The sequence below is a fragment of the Prosopis cineraria genome, unplaced genomic scaffold, assembly GCF_029017545.1.
Source record: "Prosopis cineraria cultivar Desert tree isolate PC_DT_omini unplaced genomic scaffold, ASM2901754v1 PC11, whole genome shotgun sequence".
NCBI lineage: Eukaryota > Viridiplantae > Streptophyta > Magnoliopsida > Fabales > Fabaceae > Prosopis > Prosopis cineraria.
In genome coordinates, this window is record NW_026555342.1 from 11,417,683 (window position 1) to 11,439,901 (window position 22,219).

Genomic DNA, 22,219 nt, shown 5'->3' on the forward strand with positions numbered 1-22,219 from the left:
TAATAGAGGGATATAAGGATGGTTGTTTGTATGTATTGTAATATTTCTTATAATTGTTGGAATTATATTATTTTTAATTTTCATTTAATAAGCACACACTTAACTATTTGTATACACTATCATAAATTGGCTTTGGTTACTAAGACTTTTGAGTCTCATTATATGGTTAACAATTTTCAGGAGAAGAGCCATGAATGACACATGGAGGAGTCCCAGAGGCTTAGTGGCATAGATCTACTGTCTCTTTTGGGTATTTGATTTATGATTTATAATGTGTTATATTGCCAATATTAGGGCTTTTTATTTATTGTCAATTATATGAATATATAAATGTAATCATGCCTTTCAAATTATTTCTATTTTTGATACAATTTGGATGACTGTAATTTTAATATTTGGTTTACTTTGGATTGGTTAAAATGGCATGATTATAAGGACAAATAACTGGCTTGTGTTGAAAATTAACTAAATTGCTTATTTTACTTGTTGGAAGTATAAGGATGGACAAATGTGATTTAGTTTACTTGTTGGGAGTATAAGGATGGATAAATGTGATTTAGCCTAATGGCATGTGGGAGGTAAAAATTTATCTGAAATGTTATATTGTGTGAGTTGAAGCTAATTATAAAATATTTTATATTTAAATTATTGATATAAAAATGTGTTGGGTGGCTATAATCCAACTATGATTAAGTTAAATTATTTTTTAAAAAAAAAATTTGGTGTGTTACATTCATTGTGTAAATATCTGTCGTAAATTTTGCTTATTATAAAAAGAACTGACATAATTAATCTTTTGTCATATAAGCTAAACAGATCCAATTTTTAGACAGAATTAAACAGATTTGGATTTAATTGGCTTGGGTTCACGGAGATTTTTTTCAAAGTAGTTGCCCTTGAATTTGCGAATTCGATATGTAAGGAAATATTTTTTTTTTTTAACCCAATTTGATACAAACTGGTCCATCTAAAATAATTTGATATTCTCCATTATATACAATTCATTTTAAAAAAATATGCAACATAAAATACTCAGAACCAGAAGGCATACCAGTACACAAAATATAATTTAATTTCTCATATATATAGATTATTATAGCAGGAACTATGCATTTTCAAAGCCTAGATTACAAAGGAACTACAAAGGGAAGAGCTTCAACTTTTCCGATTGGAGTTTAGGAAAAAAATCCAAATAATTAATATGCAGAGAACATCAATTTTCTCAATCAATCACATGCATACATACATACATATATATATATATATATAAACAGCTCATCAGCTCCATAACACATTAATATAATTTTTCTTTATGCCCATGCAACAGTCATGTGCTCTTGCCCTTCACTCTCATGGCCCATGGATCAGACAATGCTTCCCTTCTGCCGACGATGTCAACAGAAACTCTTCTCCTGTGTTCCAATGTTCAGCAGACAAAAAATGAGACAGCACCAAAATTGCAGTCAGAAATCAGCTTCGTCCATACGTTCTGATTTCGTTTGCACAAACCTCAAATCATTTTGAGAAATAACCTACTTGATGCTTGGATATATATATATATATATGGTTGACGACTATATATATACCTATGCTAGCTAGCTACTAATATTCCTACTCGAATATTTAATTTTCACCATCACCATCATGTAGATTACTATATATATGTATACGATTACTGGATAACTAGGCAGTGGGCGTAGTTTGCATGAGAAATCTTGGAAGGCCAATTTTAGAACCCAAGTTTTGAACATCTTCTCGAACTTGTTGCCTGTATTCCATGAAGCTGAACTTTCTGTACACTGCAGGTTCTGTGCAGCTCTCTATCACTGTGTCGTTCGAAGGACACAAGAAATAAGCAGTAGAGAACCTCTCCACTCGCGTGTTCGTAATTACTCGGTGCTCAACACTCTTGTATGCTCCATTGCTCCATGCCTGCACCACAACATATACACAAGAGACCTGTGATGTTGTGCTTATAAGATATGTTAAATTCAAATGAGTAACAATGAAAACAAAAAATGGATCAAGCTCATCAAGACGAGGAAGTAGATACCTGGAACAAGTCACCAATGTTGATGATAAGGGCATCAGGATTTGGCTTAACTGCGATCCACTTGCCATCTTTCACCAGCTGCAACCCTCCAACCTGATCTTGGTGTAATATGGTGAGGAAATCGCTATCAGTGTGAGGCATCAGGCCATGAATCTCGGAAAACAATGGACATGGAGGATATCGGTTCAATCGAAGATAACAAGTGCTGGGCAAACAATTTTCCTGGAAGAAAGTCGACTTGTGTCCCATTTTCTCTTCCAGAATTTCAGCTAATCTCTGTGCAAGACTTGACACTGTCCTTGCAAACTGTTCTATGGCTGTGCTGCACGTGCATATGTACACCCAACAAGTATTATATTAACTAGCTTTACATACTTCATATCTACAAACAAGATTATCTAATAAAAGCAATTTGCGATTGGATTAAGATGGCACAATAAGATCATGTATCTAATCTTTGTTGCCTAGTTTCAATGAGGATACGTTGGAGTGGATCACATCAGGTGACAAAATTCAAATAAAGTAGCACAGGCACATATGCATACAACATGTGTTATTTTCTGAGTAAAAACCAATTTTTTATTTGTATTGTAAATGCAATGACATGATTAGATGCTTACCATGATCATTATTCTAATTTTCAGTAATATTTATTTGTAAAACTCTTTTAATATTGAAACAAAGTAGAAAAAGTATTGAAATTTGAAAACATCAATGTTAAAAAAATTTAATTTAATATTAATATTTGTATAAAGTGTTTAGTTGTCATTCTGCCTAACTCATTTGTATATAATTATGCTCACATCAAATGCTTGTCGTACAATTACAATGCAATGGGGAGTTAGTGTTATTTATCAAAATACTTGATAGAGTCCTTTATATGTAAATTTCTCCAAAAACTTATCAATATCAGGTGATCATTCGCGCGCGTGTGTGGGCGTACGTATGCTTTTCTCTTCGTTATTGACATTGAGTAATTGTCCCTTAAGCATAGGAATACGTGCCATTCATCTCCTATATGCCTATTTGTTACAGGGAACGCCGTACTTTGCTTATAGAAGCTTTTAGCCTTTTACTAACACCAAGCTTCACTGGCTAGAGAATCATTCAACAGAATGAATACTAACTGAGTAACTTTTACCCTGTCAGCTTCAGCAGCTTGCGAAGTTCACGTGAGAAACAATATGGGGCAGACGAAGTAGGTCAAAAGGAATGAAGCAAATGGCAGGTCATGTGTGCATACAGAATTTGTGAGAACAAGTTTTGGGGCTCGGATAAAAGCAAAACGTGCACGTTTGCGCCATGTGGGGTTAGTGTGTGTGAACAGTTGCAGCGGCAAAAAAGTCTGACATGGCATCTCTTGAGTGCTGTGCTGACGGTGGCACGAGGAGTTGACTATACATAGAATAGAATCGACTTTTCTAGAGGTCGAGTCCAGACAGGGCCCTGTGAAAGCAGAAAGGGCCCCATACTTTCTTGTCTTGAGACTGACACTTGAGCTACATAATATAACGAAGCCTAAAGAAAGAAGAGCAGAGAGGGAGAGATGTGATTCATGTGAACAAGTTCAACTGAGAGCAGGGTAAGGTTGTATTTTGTGCTGACTGCTGTGTGCATACTTAACTGGAGCCACTTACAATTGCCAAAAACGAAAAATGGCTACTGGCATGGGAGTGTCTGAGCCCGGGTTCGAACCGGGGACCTCTAGTGTGTGAGACTAGCGTGATGACCAACTACACCACCCAGACGCGGTGACAGTCGGGATATTGTTAATAAATTAATTAACTACCTACAAGTCAGAGCAAGAATTAATACTCTCCCGTCAAAGAATTATAGAAACATAGTATAACAAATGATTTTTAAAAAAAAATGCCAAATTTTCCATCTCTACAAAGAATTAACAAATTAAGAAGAATAAAGTACATGGGAATGTGATTAGGAGAGAGCAAAACGAGATTAGAAAAACCTCCCCTCACCTCCTTCATTCACTAGTTTATTATGGCAAGTAGATTACTCTTTCAAGAGAAGCACCCAAACTATGGATTGGCATAAAATCTTAGACTTTGAAAACGAAACACACACACATTTCTATTGCTATATGTAGAGTAAACATTACAAAGAGTCAATTAAAACTGGATACTATAGTTAATTATGAAACCATGCGTGTGTGTGTATCAAGAATGGAAGGAAAAAAGTTAAGCATGATGCTGTTACCTGAGACTGTTGGATCCAGTTGAACCAAGTATATCAGTAAGAGGAATATGAAAGGCTTCAGACCAAGATAACTGTCGAATGCTGGTAGCAGAAGGAGCTCCCCAACGGTAAGTACCGGCAGAGAAGTTGAAGAACTCGTCCTCCTTCACCTTCTGCTCAAATGGCTGCTTGAACACCTTCCCCTGCTCAGCCCTCATCTTCTTCAGAATCTCAATGGAAATCCCATGATTTACCACCTGAAAGAATCCCCACTCCTTTGAAGCCCTAGCTATCTCCGTCTTGCATTCCTCCCTCTCCCTCTCGTCCTCACTTTCCAATCGCCTCAAGTCGATCACCGGAAGCTCCCGCTCCTTCACCATCACAACACCAAGCTCATCATCAGCACAACTAACAGAATTGTCTTTAAGGTTTCGGTTCTTGTCGAGGAGGACCTTGAGGGCCTCGTAAAAGGGTGGGTCTGAATTCGATTCCATGCTTGCTTGAGCCTGCAAAAAGAAGAGAGAAGAAGGTGATACGGGATTATAAACAAGCGTGAACGAGGGTTTTACATGTAGAGACAATATAGCATAGGGACAATTACTTTTGGTTTTGCTTTGCTTCTTCTGTTTATTTTTGTCCTTGATGAAAACGTTTTACACTTTGGAGACTAAGGCAGTTTCCACGTCTTTATATGTCGAGACAATCGATTCTCTTCGTCTGTGATCTTTTCTGCACTGTGCTTAGTTGTTTTTAGTTCCATACCATTGCATAACATCCACACACATTTCGAAGGATTTGGGGTAAAAGTTTACAGAGAAGTCGTTCAATATTGGCGGTGATTCGGTCCTTCTGTATAGTTGGAGGTTTTCTTTTAAATATAATCACAGGCTATATTTTTATGACATATATATATATATATATATATATAATTAATTCACCAAAGTTCTTTTTCAAAAAAAAATCTAACTTAGAATTGGGAACACTATTACGGAAGTAAAATAACATTGATTTCAATAAAATAAATAACCATTTTCAAAACGGATTTCGAATTTAATATTTTTTTCCTTTTTGGCCTGAATCTGAATTCTTATTTAAAACTAATCAGAATCTATGAAAATTAAATAAAATCTAATTAATTTAAAGGTATCACTTCAAATAAAAAGTAATTAATTATTCATAAAATATAGAAAAGTGAAAAATCCAAATTTAACTAAATTTTTATTTCTTTATCGATAAAAAATTACATAACAAGTGTACGATTTTTGCAACTCAATATCACATAAATAAATTTTTGAAAGATTAAACTTATTATAATTTTATCAAGAACTACAAAAAGTGTAAGAAACTAAATGACTAACTCCATATAGAATACAGATATTGCACGCACACGTAATGTTTTTTTTTTTTTTTTAATAGAATACAAGCAATGTTTTCTTCGTATATCGCTTGCATATAACTTCTAGGGGATAGCCGATAACTTTATATGGGGGTTCAACTTGGTGTTTTCCTCCACAAAAGGGAAAAAGTGGAGCCCATTTCTTTATGATACAAGATCTTGTACATAGGAAAAAAATAATCAAAACTTGTAGAAAAAGAAATGCTTCAAGAAAACAACCCTTTAGTATTATATTCCAACATGAATATTATTTAACATTTGAGACTGGCGACTTTCTCTAGTCTATATATATATATATATATATATATATCTGTGTATGTGTATATTAGTATATGCACACACCCCATAGGTCGGTGTATAGATCAAGACACGCATTTCCTTTGACAAATCAAAAGTTTACTAAAAATCAGAAGAATTGAGTAAACACTTGTTTCAATGACTTGACGATCTAAAGCTGAATGAGAGATGGTATTCATTTTGCTTTTTTGACATGAATCACATTTCTACAAGCTACTCAAAACTGACAAACTCAGTGTGGTGGATGTTATGCAGGAAGAGAGAAGATTTCTGTCTCCTTCACAGTGTGGCAAAACAGTACAAAGAAACTTCGACAAGGCACGGTAACATTAAAGCGGATATTGGATTCTGAATCATTCGGACATTTCTATCTTGACATCTCAAAAAATCTGTGACTGTTTTGGAGGAGTCTAGATCATCGTCCTTTTTAGTATTTTATTTTCTCGCTCCACTTGGATTCCAAACAAAATCAAAGCTTTGCCATGTTACATGCAAACCCTATGATCTCCTCCTCCTCATTCCAATCCACACCCAAATACAAAATATATAGACAGTAACGAGTATATCTAATAACATATCTACATATTTATTCATGATTGGCTTGGTCGTCTAATTAAAAATTACTCTGCTATTCACAAAACAAGGCAATTAGTATTAATATAATAGAGTGGAAAGCAATAGATTCTTAGACAAAAGATTTATTTATTCTTCCCCCTTTCTAGGTTGATCATGTGGTAGGAAACCACATGTTTGTTGGAATTTGAGAAGGGTTAGTATATATAGCAGCAAGTATATTACTGAAATTTGAAACCCATAATTAAATCTGCTACTGACATTCACATGGTCACATCCCTAGAATCAGATCAGATAGTCAAACCTAGTGACTCGATCTGTTGACTTGTGTGTGTGTGTGTGTGTTATGCATGTAATTAATTAATAATTCCTAAAATGCCATCACAGGGACGAATTGAATGGTAATTACTCACCAGATTGAAGCTGCTCAACAAGCTAGGAGACTCCATCGTGCATCCTTTAACTTCAGAACGGATGGTCTGCATATTGCACTCACCAGTATCCTGCATATATGTAAAAAGCTCCGCTGAAATTTGAAACCAATAAATAAACACGATCTTGAGAAAAAATCCTGAATTCAATGCAATTTATTTTGGATGTCCTTTATCTGACTATACTTGTCTCTTTCACTAGGAACTGAAGAAGACACCTACATGTCATATGTCCTTAGCATCCTGTGGGAACTTGAGATTTAAACAGATCATATATGTGCTGATGGAGAAATGAAGTACAGACAATGAAAGAGAGTACATAAATGCAGAATTCTCATCAGAAATGCAGAAGATATTAATGGCACTCACCTATAGGAGGAGAATGATATGAAGTGGGCTTTCAGCTTGTGAGAAAGTGGCTGCATACTATAATCTAAAGGATTGGGAGAACAATAATTTATAGCCAGGAAAGCCCATCAATTATTGTCATCACACTGATGTTCGTACCAAAGGAAATAGTTGAGGATTGAAAACTTCTGCTCAAGAGAATGACCACGCGGCTCATGGTGCCATCAGAAAAAAAAATGCACATTATATTTTATATTTATGCCAAATTTTTTAAGCATCAATGATATCTAATTTTTTTTTTCCCAAGCAGAAATAACAGGGGACAGTGAGAAAAAGGCTTGTCGACAAAGGAAGAGATGGAGAAAGAGAGACTTGGAGGAATGAGAACCATACTCCAAGAGGAGTCCTATCTGATTCATTGTCAATATGATGAGTGTTGGGTTTACTTTGTGTTGGTCAATTTGACAGCAAACTCAACAGGGTTAAACCAAAAGTGAAATTAAAATCACATGGGAAGATAAATACGTACATGTATGTTTAGTACACTGCAAAGCACCAGTGACTTAACCGTAATCTGTGAGTCCATGTCGGCACACAAACGGGGCTCCATCTTGGGGAGTCACATGCATGTCCTTCTTCATATTTTTCTTTGATTAAATTGGTTTGGAATTCAAATCTCTCAATCTTACACGTGAGAAGTAGTGAGGCTAATTAGTGTGTAGAGGTCAAATTTTCAAAGTAGGCGAGGATGAGAGATTGAGAAAAGAGGCATGTGCTTCGCTTACATGAGAATCAGTTTCAGAGCATAAGCATCTCAAAATGATGAAAATATCCCATTGAGGCACTTCATCAATCACCACTGGTCCCATACTTTACCCCGACAACGACCGACCTTGTTCATATTTTTAAATTTCTGTGGACAAACCAAAGCTTTCCCTGTTGGTGCGCATCTTGACTTGCTTGCTGCAAATGGTAATAATCAGCTTTTAGGATTCAAATCCTCCTAACTGATAATTATTTAAGTGTTATGAAGCAGCAAGAGATTAGGAAAAAAAAATACAGAAGGATGAGTGTAAATATGCAACTATTCTTTGGAATAGGTCCTAGGATTTAAATTCTAATTTTTGTTGAAGAAAGGGGAAATGCAATTCAGCCTCAGGGCAGGGCCCATCATCTCTGAAAAGGATGGGTGTTAAAGCCTAAACAAAGAACAGAGGAAACGAGAGTCTCGTCGGCACTCTGATTTCTTCTGTTTGCACAGTAATGTGAAAGTGAAAATGATAAGAGATGCGCTAGAAGGTTATGAGATGACAAATAGGGTGTCTCGGGCAATGATTAATGAATGAGTAGTGACTAGTGAGAAGCGAATTCTAATAATGGTGTATGATTAACTTTCTAATCTTTCTCCATCATTGAGACTGCCGAAAGGACAGGGAATCAATGAGGAGGTGGTAATTCTCCACTACAAAAATCCAAACTTATCGTTTTTAAATTCTATTTATAATTGTATCTTTTAAAATTTTATTTATTTACATTAAATATTTTTCAATATATTAATGTACTATCACTATTGACATATTAGTCATGTGTGTGTGTATAATCTAAATTAAATTTGATGCGATTAATTTGATTTATGCATAAATAGTGCTATGATTTTGATATTGAGTTATAATTCGACTTTGCGTTTTATTGTTTTGTAATATATGGTGTTTGAATTTTTTTTTAATGTTAAAATTAATAAGTCCCACTAAATATTATTTCCATGGGTTGAAATTTCAGTTCTTCATACTCTATAAACAGTATATTATTCATTTTACAAAGTGTGCAGGAAAAAAAAACAGGAAAATTCATTCTCATCTCCTGCACAAACAATCTATGAATATAAAAAATCTTATAAAATTACAAAATTATTCCAAAATTTCATGTCTTTTATTAAAATTGTTAATTGTTAATTTATAAGAGCTCAAATCTGAACCGCCCAAAGATTTAATGGCTAAAAATTAAGAAGATGTAAAGGGCCATTTTTTGCCCAAATTTATTGACTTGTTTTTTCAAGACAACACTTAATTTGGATTATTTATTAGTATAATGGAGGACAAAATTTTAAAAATTGACATTTTTGACAAAATTAATACACAAACTCACGTTTCTTAAAAAGTGTAAATGCATTTGACTTATACTAGTATTTTGTATTGGAGATATAAATTCTAAAACAACTAACTGAACCATATTCGTTAATAATGTGGGCTTATAAACTTTTTTGTAAACAAATAAATTGAGCAAAGAACACACTTTCATTGAAAAATCATTGGTCAGCGACACGATTCGTTATAAATTGTGTTATAATATAGTTGAACATACACATGTATGTGTTTGGCTAAATTTTTTTTGAAGTTTATTGAATGAGTTGCATGATTCATAATTTATCAAATGATGGAGTTTATTAAGAGTTTTATTATATTTTTTTTAATTATTAATGATACACTGAGTAATAGTTGGTGATAGTGATATAAGAAGATGCGTAGATTTGAGAGTTGAATGAAGCTGATGAAATACTCACATGGCGATGGGATCAGTATTTATATTTTAAATAAATAATTGGAGGTTTAATTCTAAAAAATGAACAATGAAATTATATGAATATTCTAAAGATGATCATCGTCAAGCAATATCAACATGTATATGAAATAATATAAAAACTGTTAAGGAATCTCTCTTATGAATAATGAATAATTAGCTGACAATAAATAAACTAATGATATGAGACGATTGAAAAATAAAAAATAAAATAAAATTGATGCGAAAGAAAAGCACGAGGAGAGGAGGGGGGGCCCACAGGAACAAATACGTTGAATCAAGGCAAAAAGGCAGTTTTGGGGAAGTATAGGGAAGAAAGGGAAATCAAGGAAGTCGGCATATCCTAATAATGAGATAGTAAAAAGGATTAATATAAAAAAAATGAAGAAATAATTATGACAGGGAAAAGGGGAAAAGTTTCGCGAAGTGCCGAGAATGAAAAAGCATGTGATGTCTGGTCGTGAGAGCCAACATTATTTGTGGAACATGCCTCCCCTCTCGCTTTCGTGTTTTCTTGTCCATCCTCATAACTAGAGACGCGAACCGGACAGGCTCAGCTCATATGATCTTCATCCCTTTTTTTTTTTCTTTTTTTTTTAAGTTGGGATCAGAAGTGTTGTTATTCTAAAATTAATTATTTTTCAAACAAGGCTCTTAATTCTTATTGACTGAAAGCCCCTATCCCTATTTCGTTTTTTTTTCTTATTATATTATATGTTTATGCTCTGAATTTAAAATAAGTAATACAAATAGTAATTTTAATGTGTGTGTATACATTATTCACAGGCATCCTTTTATTAAAAAAGATCATATTCTATGCATGGTTGGGTGTGAAATGTGAGCATCTTTGATAGCAGAATTTTAAATATTGGTTTGCCATGTTGTGCTTGTGAGGGACTAATCTTTTTCACTAGACCTAAACCCCATTGGTAATGTACAAATATATAATCCTTCCGTTTAAAAATGTAAGATATTTTTTAAAGAGTTAGATGTTAAAAAGTATAAAATATTTTTAATCTTTCAAGATGTAATTATTATTTTTCTTCTTTTAAAAGTGCTTTTATTGAAGAATAACTTTATATTTATTGTAGGGTGTTTAATAGAAGTAAATATGAAAAAATATGATTTATTTAAAAGTAGGTAATTATTTTATTAAAGAGTGAAATTTAATTAAAAATATATTATATTTTTTAACAGGAGAGTATATATAAATATTAAAGTTTAAATTTAATCTAAAGGTATAAATTAAAATATCATATTTTTCAAGGTTAAAATAAATATAGGCTTAATCCAGGTAAATTTTGGTTCATTTTGTCAGCGTTTAAAAAGGCCAAACTCAGAAACCCTACTATATAGAAAATCCCAATTTTCAAATGTCAAGCTTGAAAAAATTAGGTTTAAACAGACCTGATAGGCCATTTCTATCCCCAACTCTGCACATGACTTCCTTTCCTAATATCTTGCATAGTTTAATGGAGGGGTATGAAGGGAACCCTTTTTTTTTTTTTTTTTGTGAGCACATGAAGCAGACCTCGCCAACAGTATATATTATTCCCTCTGAAATGCGGAAAGCAAATGATAGAACGAAGCCTGCAAATATTGAAGGGAACAGGTTTTAACGAAAGTAAGTATTTTAGTAATCCTTCGTCTGGCCTGATGGGAGTCGAGAGGTTGTATTATTATTTTTTTCTTATAAACACTATTTGTTTTTTTTTTAATTAGAAAGAGATGTATATTTAAAATATACTCTCTTCTCCCAAACCCTCCAATTGGAGCCCTCCTCTTCATTTTTTTTTTCTTATGCAGATGAGGAAGGGAAAACCACAGGCCCCAACCGAGGTAAATGAATGGTCCATTAAAATAATATATTATTTGATTTCATTTAATAATTCACTTTTAATGGTTTTTCAAAATTAATTAATTTATTTATACTACTAAAATTTGATCAGTTGATTAATAATTTAGGACTATAGAGAGAAATTAAATTTATGTCATTTTCACATTTTTTAAAATGCTTCTCTATTTTTATATATTCCTTTGTTTTCTAAAATGATTGTATGGATGTTTAACCAAACAAATCACATAATTCATCGTAAACGATTAGAACACCATCTTTGATCGCATTTAGCAAGGCCATGTGCGGAGGACGTGATTTTGTTTTCAAGCATGATGTGGTTTTAAAATGTTGCCTTTAAATATTTCTTTTTGTAACATTTAATAACCATTGTGTATAGTATTTTTATGCATAAATATATTTTTTTACACTTTTTATTATTTTTATTATACTATATTGATGGATTAATTTATTAAATTATTAATTGTTTAAATTCATTATTATTTATATACAAATTAACTTGCACTAAATAGAAAAGTGTTAACAAAATATTTTCGATTTTCTTGAGATTTAGGGTTCAAATACTATGGATAGAAATCTTAAATTTTTCATATTTTATGTTTACACAATAGTTTAGAAATGTTGTCTATTACTACATGATTGGCAACATTTTAAAACTACTGCAATAAGTTGACATGAAAACTAGTACTTATTCTTAAAATATAAGTAACAATTTTTGAAATGTGTACTATGGCTTTTTATAGTAGGCAACATTGAAATAGGTATAAGTTCAAAAATATTATTTTCAGTTTTTTGCACTAGTTTTCATATCTTTAATTATAATTTTAAATTGTTGTTATAGGACAAAAATGTTATATTAGTTTTCCTGATGTGCAATATATATAATTGGAAAATCTTCACTTATAAACGAGTTTTTAGAAAAGCCAACACTTTACCCATAACATGAAACTTGAAATCTACATTATGAGTGAGCCTTTAAATGATGAATGCAAAAGTTGCTTTAGCTTGATATGCAATTAGATCACAGTATATATCTCCTCTTTTTTTAATGGCTATGCCTCTTCTTTTTATTAAGAAAAAATAATAATAAAATCTCTTAAAATTATATAAATAATAATTTAATCCTTCAAAATGTCACATTTTTATTGAAGTTCTTATAAATCTCTTTATCAATAAATTTTAAATTAAAAATATTATTTTATCTTTATTGAGAATTTATAATTTCTTATTTAATTATTGTTATTCTTTGAAAAAAGTTGTGATTTTTTAAATAGAAGTTGTGATAATAGGGTTTATTATTTTAAGAACTTATTTTTCAATAATAAAGATTACATTTGACAAATTATAATTTTTTATTTAACTCTTGCGATTCACATAATAAAAGTTATTATTCCTCAAGCAAAAGTTATAATTAAAATTTATTTTTTAATAATAAAAATTACATTTAATAAGTTGTGATTTTTTGTTCAACTTTTATAATTTACAAAATAGAAATTATGATTAAAGCTTATTATTTTCAATAAGGATAACATAGTCTTTTCACTATAAAGTTATTGATAAAGAAATTCCTAAAAATTTTATTAGAGTTATAACATTTTAAGAGACTAAATTATCATTTGTATAATCCTGAAAGATTTTATTATCATTTTTGTTTTTATTAAAAGAAATCTTTCTCATATGTTATAGACTTCAATTGATTGTCTTATTGGACTTTGCTTTGGCATCACTTATCATTTTGTATGATTTTTTAATTATCTTTTATTAAAAATAATTAAAAACGGTTGTCATACACACACAAACAAATGTAAGTATATATGTATATGCGTGTATTTATCAAAATTACATATATAAACAAATTTATAAATATCTGATCTACATTATTTTTTTAAAGGAATCAAATACAAATATTCATGCACACCAACATACCAGTCATTTCCCCTGTTGAAAATAACGGTGACTCTTTCTTTACGAGGAAGAGTGACACACACACACATCCACCTTTTTACTAAATGGAGTAAGAAACCACCACAATTTGAGGCGTCTAAATATCTTCTTCAACCTACAACATGCGCGTGTGTTTAACCCCACATACTCACATCATAAATCTTTTGAGTACAGATAGTTTTTATAGAATTATTAAACACATAATATGGGGAAAAAATCTCAATTTGCATTTATTCATGAAAGACATGACTTTTATATATACATACAATATTAGTTAAACGAATGATATCAAATACTTTCTCCATTCAAAAATGTAAGACTTTTTTTAAGAAATCGAATATTAAAAAATGTAAAGTATTTTTAATCTTTTGAGATGTAATCATTGTTCTTTTCCAAAAGTGCCCATATTAATGAATGACTTTATATTTATTACACAGTATTTCATAAGATTAAATATAAAAAAATATGGCTAGTTAAAAAATAGATAACTATTTTATTAAAAAATGATATTCAATTAAAAATACCTTACATTTTTAAACGGAAAGAATAAATAATTTTTATAGAACACACACACAGAAAATAGTGAAAGTTCACATGAAAGCATGATTTTTATTTAAACAAAAACCAAGTCCGACCCATTTTATTGATTATAAAAATAAAATAAAATAAATTATGAGCAAAGCAATGGTTCCAAAGGGATTCACTTGTTGCACTCTCGCACAATTGTTGTTATAAGTTAAATGGGTGTATTTCACATCACTGATTGTTGTCTCAACAAGAATAATGTATTTCATTAACAATGGTTCTAGGCATGTGATTTAGATCCTTCAAATGATATGAAGCGTCCACGCTATTTTGTCAGGTAAAAAATTTAAACTTTTTCAATAGGCTTTTTTTGGGGCAAAGATATCTCTATTAAAGCCAGAGGCAATAAACGTCCAGGAAACAAGGAAATAAAGGGAAAAAACCAGACACAGAATTACAAAGCATAAACAACATTAACCCACACCTATTTTATGCCCTCGAATTGAAGTGTCTGCCCCAATCTTCTGAGCATCCAAAGCATTTGATTTTAGAAGAGATGATAAATGAGAGTGATGCAGGTAGAGATACCCACCCGAATAGGCACACTCCCTTATGAGCATCAGCTGCTACGAGGTCAACTACACGACCCCGTCTAGGGGTAAAACAGAGGGAAAACCCAACCCGTCATAACAGAAATCTCTTGGATAATACTGCGACAATTCCAATCACATTGATCAAACTAAGCAGAAGGAACTCAAAGTAATTTGCAGTCAAAATTCAAAAATCACTTTGTCATGCCCCAAGTCTATTGCTAATAAAAGTGCTCGCTTCAAAGTTCTATCATGAAGGCAAAAAGAGATTTTAATTTATCAATGAAGCCCCATTTAAAGTCACCCAAGTTGTTTCTACATACAGCTTCAATAGCAGTAGGAGAAAATTTATTAGAGAAGGCCCCATCGCTATAAATTTTAAGGTAATCTGATTGTGGTGGAACCCAACTAGAATCGTGAACTGGGGGTGGAGAAGTAACACTCTCAGAATTCACATTATTCACGACCCAAAATTTTTCATGCAGGGACCTCGCTTGTTCTGACACTTGCAACAAGTTTAGGTCTCTTTGATTGAATACTTCATCATTCCTTTGCTTCTATATCAGCCATAACAACCAGCTCATTAGACCAAGATCAAAATCAGAAATCATACAAACAAATTTTAAAATATCCACCCGCCAAGATTCAAAGTTGTGAATATTAAAATAATCAAGCTTGAAACCAAAAGGGCTAGAAAACCATAAGCATATAACCCAGGGAGAAAGAAAAAATTGATGCTCAATCGTTTCATCTTCAGATTCACAAATAGGGAAAACCTTAGGGAACCAACACTTCCGTCTATAAAGTAATGTGTTCACAGTAATAGATTGAGAGAGTCCTCCAGATGAAGTGTTGGATGCGTGGGAGGGTTTTGATTTGCCATATATACCGCCAAACATCACTAGAAATCATGCAGGACGTCTCAGCATAGTTTGCAACTTTCTTTCAATGATTACTTTCCTGTTTATAGCCCAGTTTGACTGTATAAGCCCCATTAGTAACTAGTGCCCATACACATTTATCAGATAAAGCACATGAAGGAATCTGGATTTTCAAAATTTCTACCTTAACATTATCATCAATCAGCCCTTGAAAAGGAGAGAGATCTCATGTACCATTGATTATCAAGTGAGAAATTCGATTGTGCTTGACTATGAAATTAGAATTATCAACAGGTTTACTTTGGAATTTAGTAGTAGGAACCTAAGGATCATCCCAAATTTTGATTGATTCTCCATTACCTAAATCCCAAAGGATATTTTTCTTTAAGAAATCCCGCCTATCAATCATACTAGACCAACACGTTGAAGCTTGTGAGGCCTTCTTTGCATCAACAAATGCACCTTTGGGAAAATAAATACTCTTGAGAACTTTAACCCACAAACTCATATGGCTGGTTAATGATTCTCCACGCTGTTTTGGCAAGAGCCTCATTCAATATGACAAAGTCCTTGAAGGCCATACCTTCTTCACTCTTTAGCCGAGACAAGTCATTCCAAGCTTTCCAATAAGTCTTCACCACCCTACCAAAAATTCGAGATGAGACTGTGAATCCCCTTGCAAGTTTTTATTGGAAACTTAAAATGGCTCATTGGATAAATTGGGATAGCACTAAGCACAACTTTAATCATCACCACCCTACCTGTAAAAGATAAAGTAGATATTTCCCACCCTTAAACCTTGCGGTAGATTCTTTCCTTGAAATAAGCAAGAGCCTGTTAGTTAGTTTTTCCCCAGATGCTTGGGATGCCCAAATATTTCCCAGATCTGTCACTTCAGGAATACCCAGAATTTGACACACTCTAGCTCTATCATGTGCAGGAGCATATAACGAGAAGAAAATGCTTGATTTACCTAGATTCGCCATTTGACCCGAAGCTATACAGTAGAAGTTTAATAATTTAGCAAGATTTTTACAATTTCAGGCATTAGTATTCATAATGAGAAGGGCGTCATCTGCAAATAAGCAATGAGTAAGTTCTGGGCTGCTAATGGTGAGCTTATTAATCCCCTTGAGAAGCCTTTGATGTTGAGAATCATTGACCAAGCTTGATAGAACTTTAGCAACCAAGATGGAGAGGTAAGGAGATAGGGGATCACCTTGTCTTAAGCCTCATCCTGGAACAAAAGAAGCAATTTGCTGCCCTAAGACACATATGTTAAGGCTAACAAATTCCAAAAACTTCATTATAATGTTGATCCAATTAGAGTAGAAACCAAATTTAAACAGAACTTTCTATAAAAAAATCCCATCCAATTCTATCATAGGCCTAGCTCGTATCCATTTTCAAAGAAAATTCCAATTTATTACCAGTTTTCTTTCCCCTCAAATAATGGCACACTTCATTAGCAATAATAATGTTATCATGAATGAAATGCCTAGGAACAAAGGCACCTTGATTCCAAGAGATGCGTGTATCAAGAATAGGTCTCATGCGATTTGCAATAGTTTTTGAGATGACCTTATAAGAGAAATTAAAAGATCAATAGGGCAGGATTGAGAAACATGTTTAGGCTTGTCCACTTTAGGAATAAGACTAATATTAGTATTATAAATAGCCTCAAGAGAGCACTTACCATAAAAGAATTCCAGAATCATAAAGCGGATGCTATCACCAATCTCAGTCCTAATGGAATGATAGAAATTTACTTGAAAAGCCATCGGACTGGGTGCCTTGTCGACACCAAGATTAAATACTGCTTCTTGAATTTCTTCTTTAGTTACAGGGCGCATAAGGACAACATTAGTTTGATCATCGATTCTAGCCTGTAAACAACTTAACGCTTTATCCATTCTCCTAAGTCCCAAAGCCGTAAAGGGTTGTTGAAAAAAGCCTGCCACATTGGTTAAGATATCTCCCTTCTCCGTCAGCCATCTTCTGTCATCATCTCTAAGGCTTAAAATACTGTTACGTTGGCATCTTCTAATAGTGCTGAGATGAAAAAACTTTTGAGTTACGAACATTAGATTAAGCTAAGAAATACGAGCCCTTTCCCACTAATAATGTTCCTCATTATCTAAAGCCTTTTCAATCAAAGTAGAAATATCACAAATTTTCTGAGACTTACTGTCATTGAGATCACCTCGTGTCTATTCATACAGTCGTTTCTTCAGATCCTCAATGATTTTTTATTGTTTAGGAATGCCTTCTTGCTCCATTTACTCAGCTCTTTTCTACATGAATCAAGATTGAATAAGAAGTCAAATATGAGAATCTTCTTTTGACCATTAGAAGTAGCCTCGCCCTTCTTAATAGTAAGTTTGGAAAAAAAAAAAATCCTTATGAGTTGCCCAGATAGCCTCAAGTATGAAAGTTCGAACATTTTTAGTATTTTGGCAAATTAGATGCATCAGAAGTAAGTGACGGTCCAAACCTATAGGGTCGATATTAAACACCTGGACATCAAGAAATGCTTTCGTTAATTTTAAATTCCCATAAGCAGGACTAATCTGATCCTGCACCAATCCTTCCCTCATACGCCTATTACAAAGTGTATTTATACCTATTATTGCCCAAGTCTATTAAGCCATAATCAACAAGGAAGATCTAAAAATTGATTATTTTTTCTCATAGCTCTTAGGTTCCTCCCCCCAATTTTTCAAACTGAGATAATATGTCATTAAAGTCACCTAGGCAGAGCCAAGATTGGGTGATATTTCGTTCGATTTTCTTGACTTCCTCCCACACAAGCTTCCTCTCCTTCTCTTTAAGGTGACTATAGATGAAAGTAATAAAATTAGGCAAATCAATAGTAGAAGCAGTAACCATAATGTGAATAATATTAGGCAAAAATTATAAGATATTAACCAACATATCATCATTCCACCACAAAGCAAGACCACCACCAATTCCAAACGGTTCTACCAACCATTCCTACGTATGCCTATATCTTCGCCGCACCTTCCTGACCACTTGACTTTTTTGTTTAGTTTCCATCAAAAAACAATTTGGGGTTTATTGCAAGAGTATTCCTCTTCGCGATTTTTAACTGTCAAGGAAACCTCCGAATCCTGACAGTTCCAAGCGAAGATTTTCATTGTGCACCAGTGACTGGTTCCATTCGACCACTGGCATTAGTAAATGAAGAAAGAGAATCATAATTACCTGAGCCATTGAAGACGAACTAACTAGGTGGGAAGTCAATTTCGTACAGATTGGGCTTTGAAGGTGAGGTCTTCATGAAACTGCTCTCAACCTTATTTTGAATATGGCGTTTGAGGGCCCTAAAGCTTCTTCTCGTTCCTTTGTTTGTTTTTGCTGTAGCAAATTCATTCTCAGCTAACTCAAATTTTGATTCTGTTTTGAAGGAGAGCTTCTGTCATCTTCGATTTCTGTCAGGGGATACAACCTCTTCTCCATGCCATTTTAGATTAATTCCATTCAAACCCACTGTTATAGCTGACATTGGAGAGAGCCCATTATAAAGGATGATAGCTCTAGACAAATCTTCACTTTCTCTTGGCAAGTCCACTTTGTAATTCACGACTGGGCTAGTAATCATGCCCATGGCATTCAAAAAACTGGGCTTTAGACTTTCCATTAGCTTGTCCTTCGCCTTTATGTGTGGCTGATCTGTCACTGCATTATGAGGCCAGTATTGGACCATTTATAGCGATTGCATTTGATTGAGATTGCATAATATCCTCCCCCTTGTTTCTCATGTTTCAATTCTTGTTAATAGAATCCTTATCTTTCCCCCAAAATCCGCTAACACTTTTGAAACGCTTGCTCTTATGATTATTTCTAGATTTGGATTTTTTATGGGCCTTGTCAGCTTCTTGGTTTTTCTAGTTGCCAATGGGCATGTTTATCACTATCACTTCCGACCACCCCTCCTTCACCATCACTAAAGCTTCCTTAAAAATCTTGACATTGGTAGTGCTTAGCCAATTCCCAAATTCATTAGCCTCATCACTACTACTATCTTCCACTTCCTGTTTCTTCATGCAACTCTTAACATCATGACCAATTCGTCTACAACAATAGTAAAAGTTTTGAAACCTTTCATATTTTTCATTTACCCACCCTGGTTCCTTTTTTGGTCTTGGAATCCAAAATCCATCTACTAAAGGTTCCTTCAAATTCACGTTCACTCTGGCTCGGATGAAGCTTCTTGTGAATTTGTCCCCCATTTCAGGATTTTCGGGCATCATAACTTCTCCTACAGCATTGCCAAGAATCACAACATTCTCCTTATCAAAAGCTTCTAAAGGAAGGCCATGGAATTGCACCCAAAAGGGTGATGATGAGAAATCAACCTCTTTGTACACCATATAATCCTTCCAAATTTGCAAGCTTAAAAGGTGAAATTGTATAGACCAAGCTCTTCCTTTAGGATTCAATAGTAATCGTCAGCCTTATCAAATTTGAACAAGAAAGTATTTTTATCCTCAACAATTTCATATACCTTAATCTCCTCATCGAGATTCCAACCCATTTTTATCATTGAAATCGCCACAAGTTTGTTACGATTTTTGTCACTAATGATCACCCCCACCAAAGCGCCTCCTTTTCTCTCCTTTTTTCCTTAGATTGAGAACCACCTCTTCTGTTTCTTTTTACCACCACTGCTTTGTCTAGCCTCCATAGCTCCATTCTCCAAAAAAAAGAAAGAAGCACACAAGATAGAAAAGCACTTAGTCACAGCAAAAACTCACTACCTCACAATCATAGGACACTCGCACTTAAAAAAGATGGGAACTCATGGAACCAATCATCAGTCACTCCAATAATGGCAATGATTAAGGTCACGCTCGAACCTCACAACTCCCACAAAGAATAGAAAGGGACTGCCACAGAGGAGAGATAATTTTTTTTTTTTTAACCTTTTCAATAGGCTAAGAAGTTAAGTTATTCCACTATGCTTTTTCATCACTTGGGATGTTGATTATTAGTTGTGGCTATTAATTTCCACAGACAATTCTATTATATAGAGTACTTCTTATTTCTTATACATTTTAAAGAGAGTGATTCAATAATTTAGTGAAGGCAGGGGAATGGGGCCATGGGAGAGACAAGTCAATCATTGCGAAACCCTTGAAGATTCTCACTTTTTTATTTTAATTATAAAGCAATCCTTCTGACACGTGGCTCTCCCCACGCGTTTCCCTCCTCCTATTTTTTTTCCCATATGCTTCCCCCGATTGTTTCTCTCCTTCCGTTTTTTTTTTTTAATATTTCATTTTATAATTTTCTTAGTCAAGAGTCAAGACTCAATTAGTTAATAAATGTAATGAACGTAATAAATTTTGAAAAATATTTATCTATTATAAAATTTATGACTATTCATTTTATTCGCAAAACTATATACGAGGCAATAATTTATAAGTATCTTATTAATATTTTTTCAGTAAAAAAGAGGGGGAGGGAGGAATTTTAATGATACCCCCAAATCCCTTCCTTTTTCTCAACCAAATAAGGGAGAAAATTTATCAATATTCTGTTTAAATGAATGAGGATTTAATTTCAAATTTGGAGTTGAACTTTGAATATATAACAGTTTATGGATTTAGATTTTGTTCAAATTCAACTTTATAGATTTGGATTTTGTTCAACTTTAAATTCAAGTTTTAAGCTCTTTGTAATTTCAAATTTTATTTAAATCTTAATTATTTAAAATTTTAGTCACTCTAATTCTTTAGTTTTCTTCATTTTTTAAACTATTGGTATCTTCGTTAATCTCGTGATTTCTCTCATCACTTATTTTTGTCTCTCATTGATTAAGGAAAAAATATCATCCCTCTCAATCTTTCATTTATGTTTCGAATTTCAGCTTGCCTCTTCTACTTTTCATTTTTTTACACTATCAAAATAGAGAATTTAATACATGATTTAAAATTTAAATATAAATTTATTAATGCAGACATTACATAAAAAATTTTCTGATCAAACATAGTGTGTGTTCGATTTTCAGTTTGTTAAAAGTTTATTTGACGAAAATAAATTCAATGAAAGTTAGTTGTTGTAACGAAATTTGTGTTTGTACATATTTTTTTCAAAAGTTAATTTGGTATACTGAAAGTTGTTTAATTTGTGATAGTGAAATATACTTTTGAATGTACAATTATCAAAAAGAGCATTAATTTCTGATAATTTGTAATTTTTATTATACAAATGTAATATATTTAAAATATTTAAAAAATGTGATAAAGATTTTAAATAACATAAATTTTGATCTATAATGTTAAAAATTTAATCTCTAGTTATTTATATTTTTTAATTTTTAATTTTAAAAAATGTGATAAAGATTTATAATTTTTATTATACATTAATGCTAAAAATTAATATGATTAATTATTTAATTTTAAATGCTAAAAATGTGATGCCTAATTATTATTATTGAAATAATAGTTATATTTTTAATGAATTAACTATTTTTTAAATAAAAAATAAGAAATTAAATTTGGGATAATATAGTTAAATAACATTCTACTTT

At 32.7% G+C, this 22,219-nt stretch overlaps 1 protein-coding gene, 2 long non-coding RNA genes and 1 other non-coding gene across 11 annotated transcripts; 1 reads left to right on the forward strand and 3 right to left on the reverse strand.

Annotated features, from left to right (window-relative positions):
- Window positions 1–1,065: 1,065 nt before the first annotated feature.
- On the reverse strand, window positions 1,066–7,453 carry LOC129286979 (gibberellin 2-beta-dioxygenase 8). 4 transcript variants are annotated; one of them, XM_054923093.1, is made up of 6 exons: window positions 7,313–7,360; window positions 6,926–7,015; window positions 4,848–4,975; window positions 4,268–4,752; window positions 2,054–2,375; window positions 1,066–1,932 (listed from the first exon to the last, which is right to left on the reverse strand). In XM_054923093.1, exons 4-6 carry the CDS (start codon window positions 4,738–4,740, stop codon window positions 1,684–1,686), a joined length of 1,044 nt encoding a protein of 347 aa, XP_054779068.1. In that variant the 5' UTR covers window positions 4,741–4,752; window positions 4,848–4,975; window positions 6,926–7,015; window positions 7,313–7,360; the 3' UTR covers window positions 1,066–1,683. The 4 variants fall into 4 exon arrangements, with proteins under 4 accessions (XP_054779068.1, XP_054779069.1, XP_054779065.1 ...); XM_054923094.1 differs by having other exon boundaries at window positions 4,848–4,980; window positions 7,313–7,359; XM_054923090.1 differs by lacking the exon at window positions 4,848–4,975 and having other exon boundaries at window positions 7,313–7,453.
- On the reverse strand, window positions 3,728–3,801 carry TRNAV-CAC (transfer RNA valine (anticodon CAC)). The gene has a single exon. It is a non-coding gene; the product is annotated as a tRNA-Val (tRNA).
- A 7,087-nt stretch (window positions 7,454–14,540) lies between the features above and the next one.
- LOC129286991 (uncharacterized) lies at window positions 14,541–19,098 on the reverse strand. Of its 5 annotated transcripts, none has more exons than XR_008587565.1 (4): window positions 18,889–19,098; window positions 17,852–17,957; window positions 17,360–17,715; window positions 14,541–17,244 (listed from the first exon to the last, which is right to left on the reverse strand). It is a non-coding gene; the product is annotated as an uncharacterized LOC129286991 (long non-coding RNA). The 5 variants fall into 5 exon arrangements; XR_008587564.1 differs by having other exon boundaries at window positions 14,541–16,305; window positions 16,425–17,715; XR_008587566.1 differs by having other exon boundaries at window positions 14,542–16,900.
- On the forward strand, window positions 18,640–20,733 carry LOC129286992 (uncharacterized). Its single transcript, XR_008587568.1, has 2 exons — window positions 18,640–18,951; window positions 19,092–20,733. It is a non-coding gene; the product is annotated as an uncharacterized LOC129286992 (long non-coding RNA).
- Window positions 20,734–22,219: the final 1,486 nt, after the last annotated feature.

What these genes read in the sequence shown, in the direction of transcription:
- LOC129286979 (XM_054923090.1), bottom strand. Translation starts at nt 6,997, where the DNA reads ATGCAGACCATCCGTTCTGAAGTTAAAGGATGCACGATGGAGTCTCCT. An exon ending in TGTTGAGCAGCTTCAATCTG is followed by an intron (nt 4,753 to 6,925) that starts GTGAGTAATTAC and finishes TTCTTTTTGCAG; the next exon opens with GCTCAAGCAAGCATGGAATC. An exon ending in ACATTGGTGACTTGTTCCAG is followed by an intron (nt 1,933 to 2,053) that starts GTATCTACTTCC and finishes GTTGTGGTGCAG; the next exon opens with GCATGGAGCAATGGAGCATA.